Genomic DNA, 9,873 nt, shown 5'->3' on the forward strand with positions numbered 1-9,873 from the left:
ATGTAACTACATTTTTTGCATAAGTGATGAGGTCTTTTACTGTAGTCATACACATACATTTAAAGATAACGTCAGGAGAAATGACGTAAGACCAACTCAACAAACAAAACTTAAGTAACTTCTCATTTTACAGTGGTCGATCTCCCTTTCTTGGTGCATCACCTGAGGCTACCTGCAGAAACATCCTGGCTGGTGATCTGAGGTTCCCTGTGGAATACTTTGCATCAGTGACCCAGGAAGCTTGTGACTTAATTCATGACTTGCTGGCTTATAAGCCTGAGGACCGGGTGGAGCTGCAGGGTGCCCTTAGTCATCAATGGTTTAACATGGTGGGTTTCTCGATTAGATAGAGAAAGACTGATTTGCAAAAAGTGACACACTCCACTCACACACACAATATTTTCTTGTGGTAGAGTGACATGACATGGCCACACTCACCATGACAGAGTGAGGGGACTGGAAACATCCTTCTCTGTTTTTATTTCATGATGAGGCAAGATCTTTGATCTGTTGTCTTAATTATCAGTTTTTGAAGCAATTGTTAGTCAGTTTTACAGAAAGATTGACCTTAATTTTGTTGAATTTTAGCATTTGATGTTTTCAAAATATTTTTCAACACTGTGCTTAAGTGATCTTTGTTGCCCATGTGTTTGTTGTAAGTACTAAAGCTGTCAGTACACCCAATATAAGGTGTACAGATCCATGTTGGCTGAAATTAGTAATGATACTGTTGATACACTTCCTTCCCCATACAAATGTCATGTATGTATGCTGTTTGTCTGCAGACACTGCTCCTGGTGCTTTGGGCAAGACTCCTTGTGTGCATCTGTATTACTAAGTTTCATTTTCTTTTCTAGCTAATGACCAAGGTTGGGAGTCTGGACATAGCCTGTTGAATCCTGGAAATGTGGTTGCTGCTGATAACATATTGAGACAAATTTTAGCATTGCATTTTTTTGTTTTTTTCAGGAGGAATGTGAAAGTGTTCTCCCTATACAGTCTCTTGCTGATTACTCCTTCAGGAGGTCTAAAGTGGCATCATCAGTGCAGATCATAACACCACAGAGTTCATCAAAATGAGTTTTTTTTATGGTTTATTTACTGTTATGAGAAGGTTGCTTGAATAATTCCAAAGTCAGCTACAGGGAGGGGCAAACTCTTCTAATCTCCTGCAGGACCATGCTTGTGGCCTAACCATGTGTCACTTAAATCTTATCACTGCTTCTGGCATTCAAGGGAAGCAGTTCCTTTACTACACTAAAAGCTTCACAAAAAAGGTTATTCCTCACCTCTTATAAGAAGTAATATTTAAGTATTTATTAAAATTATTTACTCTTTCTCTTTAGGTAGATATGTAAATGAAATTGGGATCTCAGTTATGTATTTAATAGCAATTTACATGTATGACTGCAGCTTCTTAGGAGTGACAATATTTCTTTCAGAGTCTTAACCAATACAACTTAATTATTCTATTTTTGGAGCTTTCCACACAATTTAAACAAAATTCATGTGGCTCAGAAAGGTTATGACAGTGAGCACAAATATTTCCTTCCTTTCTGTTTTGTCTACAAGTGCCTGCACAGTTTTTATTACATCACAGTAAATACGAAATAATAAGAAAGAATACAAGGGTCACTAATAAAATGCTGTATTCCTCTACACCAGTACTCAAATGACAGAACATTCTCGTAGATGGTAAAAAGATAACTATTATATAAATTTGTTGCCAATGCAGCTATTAATTAGTTCATAAAATTATATAGTATTTTCATGATTGGTGATTGTATATTAATTTATGTGCTCGACAACACTAGTCATATAAAAATGTATAAATAGCTAACAAAACTAAAATATTTTATTACAGATGGGTCTTTGTATTCCACTAGCCAGAAATTGTGGTTTTGAAGATTCATATAGAGGTGTTTAGCGTTTCAGTGAATGCATTGTATTTTATCTAGATTATTAATATATTATGTAATCATTCTGCCTAATTAATCATTCTGCCTAATCATAAGTTTTCCAGGAACCAAATGCAGACATAGCCTGTACATCAAAGCAGCTTACTTGAATGATAGGCCTACACATTAGCTTAATAACTTGGTAGGTTTGACATGATTCTGTACACTACAATATTTCAAGCAGTTACTATGGCAGTCTGAAATGCTTTATATTCAACATTTTTTGTTTTGAAGGCTACATGAAACAGGAATAATGGAGAGCAATTTGATGAGAGAAAATACAAAATTAACTTACAAAAATCAAAATGCTAACTAAACTGCCAAGAATTGTTGTACTATAATTCTTTCATATTTAATGAAAATCCCTTAGATATGGACCTTGATTTCCCTCACTTCACATTCCTTGCCTTGCCTACACACACTAACACCACTATTTCTATGTACCTGTGCATAATTATATGCTAATTTTTAGAGCTTGTATATAGTGAGACTTCCCTGTGGCTAAGGTACAGTCTTGCTGCTCTGCCTGCCACTGTGTGGGAAGAATACTGTTACCTTATTCCCTGCGTGTCATGAATATGGGACAGTGAGGGACACTAGATCTCTCCTCTGTAGTTATAACTCTGCAGTGGGACAAAGCAAGGTATCCTGCTTTTGTTAATACCATTTGGGGATATCAGCCTGGTATAAAAGTAAAGTGTGACAGCTTTCTTCATTTCAATGTTTTATTATTGAATAAATATAATTCATAAGCTTTTTAAGGTAGTATAGTGTGATATAATCTGTAAGTTGCATTTCCTAGAATAACTGTAAAGTTCAAGTTGTAAGACTAAGTGGAAAAGCCAGTTCATATAAAAACAAAACTTAAAGAATGTTATGAAGAAGGAAATAGTGTTTTACAAAAATAAAGAGAATTTACACAATTAACTTCATACTGACTTACCACTAACAGTAAATACTGTTGACATTTTAGAGTAAGGCTACCAGGTATATGCTGCCACACTAGCATACTTGTAAATAAACAAGTCCATTTAGGTTCCGTCTCCATAGTGCTGAATTAGTGTGACGCCAATAATTTGAATAACATCTATGTATACCCCTGTACTGTTTTTTGCACTTGTGGCACAGTAACAGAACCCAGCAATGACCACACAGCTGCTCAACCACCAGTATTTAACAAGGCCAGGAACCTCTCATGTTTTTATTCCACCATCAACCACAACCACTCGTATAGATACTTATCACGTCACTTTCATGGTAAGCTTCTTGCAGAACAGAACTAACACGGTCACTATGTACACACTACTCTATCCGAGCCATGCACGTGTTAAGAAGCTGCAGTCGTTTGCTGAGTATATCTGGGATTTTTTGTAATCCTAAATATGAACACTTCAAACATCAAACTGTACATTAAAGCTTATTGCATTACAGCAAGAACAATTATATAGCATTTGAAACAATGAAATAACACTCAGAGGTGAGAATGTGATGTCAAAAAGAATCCCTTTGTGAGTAAAAATCTGGAATGAATAGCAGAAATTGCTTTTGAAGCAAAGACCACGAGAAAATTATTAACAAGCTACTCTAAAAAGAAGGTACGTGTTTTCTCAATGATTTACATTATCACAATTGTCTGCAGATGAATAGTACTCTTTAACATGAGCTACAATGTGAACATATAATCATAATATAATATTGTGTTCTTACTACAAAGAAAGAATATCAGTATAAGGATCACAAAAATAGTGTATTCATACTTGCATTACTTAAGATAAGTGTGATCCTTGCACATGCCATACTGTGTCTATGGGGCAACAGTAACACCACAGGTACAGAAGGGAAGATAGAGTAACACTTGGTAGGAAGTATGGACAGAATAACAAGAGAGAGAGAGAGCTGCAGTGGAGTGGGGCCTCGCAGGGTGACACGCCAGGGTTGACTAGATAGGTCCAGGCTTGCCCCTGACGGCACTACAGAAGACGCTCTGACCTGAAGAGCAGGAAATAGTGATAAAATTCATTTGGTAATTTTGTTCTTTCCCAGCTATTTCTATCAAACTGGAATCAGGAGTCAGCATGATCATTTCATGTTAAATGGAAAGTAATGGGCATTCATGATAACTTCAGTACTGATACAAACTCAGTAGTTGATGTAATAACTGATATTCAAAATAGCCATTCACCAGTAACTAAAGAAAGATATGAAGGATATAAGCAAGAAATATACCAGCCAGAATGATAAAGTACTATGCATGTCCCAAGTGTGAAAAATTCTCAAATAGTATGATCACATCTATGGACTAATGTGGATGCTGAGCTCAATATCAACACAAATTACGTGCCACTTTTTGCATTCTGACTGAAGTGCTCATCTTTACACCTCATCTGACATGTAATGCATTTTGCAGTAAGGTATTTTAAGGTCACAGGCTACATATTGTTGCTCAGGACTGAAAGCTCTATCTACACAATCCTTTACCAAACATAGCAATAACATAACTATTCCTCTATTCCTTGTCTATTCTCTGAGAGATCTACTTGGTATTTCATCTCACATCAATCTAATTTCAACACTATCTACATGACCAAATTTGTGCACATTTTAAAAGCTACATATCTCTTCTCTCTTTAACATCAGCAACAACTTTATGTTACATACAATATATCTATCAATGCTACAGAAAAAAGATGTATGGCTCTCTGAAAACATTATAAACCTATGAAATCATGTAGAAAGTCAAGGTAAGCCCAATAATAAACAAACGAATTACACAGCCATGTAAGAGTGAAAATGTGACTTGGTCTGAAAGGAAAGACTTGAGGTGATTTGGGACGACTAAAATGAAAAGCTTCATGGGGGAGCCTTAACAATTTTTTTCCTATGCAGTTCAGTGACACGTCAGTAGAAACAAATGAACTTCACTGATTGCACTTCCAATGCATCATGATGGTCACATGTCAACAATAATAAAAAACCAGCAGGGCTAAGTACAACATTTACATTTTACCTCAAATATTTACACAGAAAAGAATAAAAAAAAATGTTATTACCTAATTGATTTATGATAAATACTTCCTGCAGACAACAACTAAAGAGCAGCTGAATAATTAAAATAAAATCTAACAAAACATGCCTACCTCTCGGTGATTTTACTACAGTTTAGTGTTCTGTCGACTGACAACGACAAAATCTATAGTCTCATGCCTTTAAAATTAGTCAAATTAGCACTTCAATAACAATATTCTAGTCTATTCAAAACAAATGATCATTTCAGGATAAGTTCTATAAAAAAATCAAATAAAAACTAAATAAAAAATAGGGAGGTGATAGGGAACTTACCATAACACTAGTAGGAGGGAGTTAGGTGCCTCTGTAGGGAAATCAAAATAATACTAAATAAAAGTTGCAAACATAAAAATAGAGGAGTATGTATACAAAGACTTGGTATACATACAAAAATGACTACTCAAGGGGGAATGAAAAATAAGTATGAAAAAACATTGTGCCTACACACAGTATCTGTCTGCTCTCTACAAATTCTCTAAACATATATCATATTTTTTCAACATTAGTATGCTTGATGTTTGAATTTGACTCTCTCTCTCTCTCTCTCTCTCTCTCAATCTGTCAATCAGTCTAATCTGGTCTTGTTTTTTCTCAATCAGTGCAACTCAGAATGTCACTGTTCTGGATCCAAACATGTAAATGTTAAATATTCTGAAGTTGGGTAAACATAATAAAAGAATGATAATGGCAATACAAGGTATGATTAAACTTTGCAATGTCTGGAAGGGACAAATATTTTTTCCTTGCTACATAACTAGCAAAAGGAGAGAAACGCTTTGTATGTTTTTGTCAGCAAGCTAATCCTTGAGAGTGCAATTAGCCAAAAATAAGGTTATTCATATCCTGAATGAAAAGAATCTTGTAAAGTAGATACCAAAATATTTAGAGAATCAAAGTCATGTAAGCTAAGACATGCCATGGCTGTCATTTGTAGCATGCAAATTATGTGATCATTAAGAATGCATCTGTGTCTGTATGTGTGTAGGATTTAGAAGCTGGATACTGGTGGTGATAAAGTGGTAGTGAGGTGAAGCATTATCATCTACTGCTGTAAGTAGTAAGAGTCATTTATCCAATGTCATACAAAATTTTTGCTCCTGCTCATGTGTGTGTATCTTAAAAGATTTAACTTATGTTCCTGATTTATAGGAATAAAAACTGTACCTAATCTAGTAATGCTAATGAAAATTCTGGAAATTTGATTTAAAGAACATCAACAACCAGATTACTTGACAAGGCTTAAGGCCATACTGTCCTTAGTCCTGTCCTGCTTCTACAAGGGACTGAAACTGAACACACTCATTCCATCTCGGCAGGATAAATGACTGAGCTACTGGTGTGCTGCTTATTAAGAGCTGTTGCTGAGACAGCACAGGTGCCAAGAGCTTCATGATACAGTTACCTGCGAGAATCTCCCACCACTTCAAGCCTCAAACTGCCTCCACTGTTTACTGTAACAAAACCTTTAATGTAGCATTTCTCTCCACACATAGATAACCTTCAGAGGGATGACAGGGAATAAGATGTCTGCTTTGTTCATCATGAGAAAGGTGTGAGAAAAACAGCACAAACATACAACAGGAAAGAAAGCAACAGACAACCTTATCCTTGTTCTGACTCAAGCTAACTTTTATTCATGAAATTTATTACAACAGGCAGCAGCAGCACTTACTTTTTCTTGGTCTTGGGGGAGGTGGACTGGAATACTGATGAGGCAGACATGAGGTTCTCAATGTACTGACCCAACACCTGGTTCTCAGAACGCAACTTCAGGTTCTCCTCCTTGACGCTGTCCACTCGTTGGGAGAGATCTGGCACACGTAAGATTATCATTACCACCAGTTTAAAGTTTTAAAAAGTAGGTGGCAGTGTGTGCCCTATTCCATCATCATACTGGAACTCAGGGACAAGTTAGCTCAATGGTACTGTGATTTAGCTCCACTCTGGCTCAATGCAATTTCTTAGTAGAAGGAAGAGTACTCTTTCACAACCATGGCACAAATATGTGATCTCAGCTGTATAGCTTAGGGGTTCTTTTAACTCCTAAAATAGGAAATTACACAAATGAATATGCAGTAGAGGGTGTACTTACCATCAAGAGTATTTTGGAGCTCCAACACCTGAGCAATAAGGCGGGCCTTCTCCTCCTGCTCATCAGGTGAAATGTCTGGTTCCAGACCTGGGGAAAAATATGCAAATCTTGCTTACACACAACACCTACTAAACACTTTGGTAAGTGAGAATCATGCTTTCAGCTGAAAAGCCTGTGTATAGCAACAAGTCCAAACTTTATTATTTACAAAATAATCATAATCTATTGATTAAATGCAAATTAAATTGCTATTAGTTTGCATAAGATGAAAGCAAAAAGAAACTTCCTTTCAGTAATATTTATATTCATTTTAAGTCTCTCACACAAAGCACTGAACTCATTTCCATCTTATTCTGTGCAATCAATAAAGTCACTGACAATCATCTACATCCAGTGACACACCAACCTAACAACCAATGCTTTAACCTCTCTGCATCCTTAATGTCAAGGTCACATCATGCATTCATGTCTTGTACACTAACATATTCTAAAAGCTGCAACCACTGTCCACCTGAACCAAAAGCATCAATATCTCCACAAAATTTCATTCTAACAATCTCCTCCCTTCTCCATACACCTTCAACACATTCAACTCAGTCTTGCAGTCAGTATAAATATTATAAATTTTGCAGACTTACCACTACCTATGAAGGGACTGAGGAACTCACTGTTGTGGAGGGGACTGGTGGAACCATTAGTATAAGAGGAGGGAATGGACTCCAGGCTCTGTCCCCTTGTGGAGTCAGAGATTTCAGAGGCAGCTGTTCTGTCATCATCCAGCACCACTGTGGGAACATGGTTAGTATGTGCTGCTCAACAACATGCAGGCACACAATCATGCAAACTTGCACTATGCTAAGTCAATAGATATGTCAACCCTATCCCTTAAGCAGCTGGTGAAGTGTTGTTATATCTAAACCTGGGCTGATGCAGTAGCTGATGTAGCTACTCTTAGTTTCTGCATTTCAAGAAAAAAAAAAAAAAATGAATACAGAATCCTAGATTACTGTAATTCATAAAAGGACGACAAAGTTACATGCTCCCAATTACTTTGTGCTACAAAATACGCAACCAAATCCCCTCTCCCACCTTGATTCATAAAAGAAAGACTAGCTTCTTCAAGAGTTTCTAATGATCAGTGTTCCACAATACCCAATTGTCAATTCATTGAGCCATGATTGTTAATACATTAATGATATGAAAGACATATGTTCTTCTATTCACTTCATATTTCTATCACTATTAAGTTAATTAGTACAACTGCTGCTGAATCAATCAATCTGTTAAATTTTCATCATGTCTGTTAACATTAAATACATCTTGCACCTCACTACTGTTGGTGTCTAATCCCATGTGTCAAATCTATTATGTTAGTTATGAGCTTTTGTTAATATCACAAGCCCACATCAGAGATCAGGAACTACACTAGTACAGGTGAGAGGAACCACCTGAGGGATCATCATCCACCAAGGGAATACTGTTGTCATCCTGGTAGCTGGACATGGCTGCCTCACACTCTGGAAATGAAATAGTTTGATATCATGGCAATGCTTCAACTTTGCACTCTGAAACATTGAGACTAAAGGATTACATTTACAAAAGAAGAGCAACTGGTAGAGTGAAACACTTCCACCCACACCAGCTGTTTGGTTTGTCTTGATAGTGTGTGCAGCAATTGCCACATCATGCAACAGGTTCCTAATAAACTCAACCAGATGGAAGCTTCTCAATATGGCCAAGTAGACAAGTACAAGGTGATTTAATTTTACATGTACCCAGCGTCATGGAATGGTCATGCGCTCAGCTGTTATCAATGTTGCCATCTTTAAGGAAGATTATCTTCTAGAATAGGAATATGTCTGGCTAGGATACCATTATTTGGAAATTTGGAAGTGGTCATGTTAGCAATTAAGAGACCATTGCATAGGCTGAGAAAAAAATATTAGGATAGGTTTAGAAAAATTCCTGCAACTTTTTCTTGTGACCTATTGTTTTTCTTTTTTGCTTCTTGAGTCATATTTGTCAACTGTGTCTGGGATATTATGCTGAAACATAACATTTACATTCACACTCACGAAGTGGAGAGACTTTTGGTATATCTAATCACTTGTTCAACCTGTTTACCACCATACAACTCTATCACTTTTAAGATTCAACCATCTTCCTCTTAAAGTCTCCCGTGCCATTCCTCCAGGCAAACATTCACCACTTCTGATACCAAACATATTTTTTGCGAGTGGCACACATGACTCATTTCACCCCCACCCACGCCCCCAAACACCTCACGGACCCTCACAGTTCCTGGCGGGGGAAAGCAGTTGACTGTGGTTCTTTTTATCCAGATTCACCAAAAAATAGCACGCACGCTTTATTACACACGTCATGAGCTACACCTTAAATAATGAACTTCCTGCCTTTCTCTTTCCCTCAGCCAGTGGTCAATAACAACCTTCCTTCACTGACATCGATCTACAGCCGCTGCCTCACACTGCAGGGCTCACCAGGGCCTCATGCACTGTACACCTAAGCCCAATGAGCTGTGTTACCTTCAGTCCAAGTCACAAGTGCCACGGGAAAGGCAGGAAGGAGAATAATACCTTTTTTGACAGACGAGTTGACGTCCGAGGAAGGGAGGGTGAGACAGAATGGTCCGTCTTACTTTCAGGACTGATTATTGTTTTTACTTATTTTTTATTCTATGCCTACAGTTTTGATGGAAAACATAAGGAAAAATTATGAATTAGCGTTAATTTGTAT

At 37.0% G+C, this 9,873-nt stretch overlaps 2 protein-coding genes across 17 annotated transcripts in view; one reads left to right on the top strand and one right to left on the bottom strand.

Moving 5' to 3' along the window:
* The window catches only part of LOC123511006 (kalirin-like), a 310,494-nt gene extending 308,165 nt beyond the window's left edge, over nucleotides 1–2,329 (top strand). For all 10 annotated transcript variants that reach the window (XM_045266621.1, XM_045266619.1, XM_045266623.1 and 7 more), the window contains 2 exons: nucleotides 134–329; nucleotides 970–2,329. In XM_045266621.1, coding sequence (XP_045122556.1) covers nucleotides 134–329; nucleotides 970–1,080 — 307 coding nt within the window. In that variant the 3' untranslated portion in view covers nucleotides 1,081–2,329. The remainder of the gene's footprint in view (nucleotides 1–133; nucleotides 330–969) is intronic.
* On the bottom strand, nucleotides 1,371–9,800 carry LOC123511009 (short coiled-coil protein-like). Of its 7 annotated transcripts, none has more exons than XR_006676683.1 (8): nucleotides 9,714–9,800; nucleotides 8,565–8,633; nucleotides 7,755–7,901; nucleotides 7,117–7,203; nucleotides 6,697–6,835; nucleotides 6,427–6,475; nucleotides 5,298–5,328; nucleotides 1,371–3,947 (listed from the first exon to the last, which is right to left on the bottom strand). XR_006676683.1 is itself a non-coding variant. In XM_045266636.1 (7 exons), exons 1-6 carry the CDS (start codon nucleotides 9,498–9,500, stop codon nucleotides 5,319–5,321), a joined length of 546 nt encoding a protein of 181 aa, XP_045122571.1. In that variant the 5' UTR covers nucleotides 9,501–9,515; the 3' UTR covers nucleotides 1,371–3,947; nucleotides 5,298–5,318. The 7 variants fall into 7 exon arrangements, 3 of the variants coding, with proteins under 3 accessions (XP_045122571.1, XP_045122569.1, XP_045122570.1); XR_006676684.1 differs by having other exon boundaries at nucleotides 9,663–9,745; XR_006676682.1 differs by lacking the exon at nucleotides 9,714–9,800 and adding an exon at nucleotides 9,407–9,516 and having other exon boundaries at nucleotides 7,785–7,901.
* Nucleotides 9,801–9,873: the final 73 nt, after the last annotated feature.

This window comes from Portunus trituberculatus, chromosome 30, assembly GCF_017591435.1.
Source record: "Portunus trituberculatus isolate SZX2019 chromosome 30, ASM1759143v1, whole genome shotgun sequence".
NCBI classification, from domain to species: domain Eukaryota; kingdom Metazoa; phylum Arthropoda; class Malacostraca; order Decapoda; family Portunidae; genus Portunus; species Portunus trituberculatus.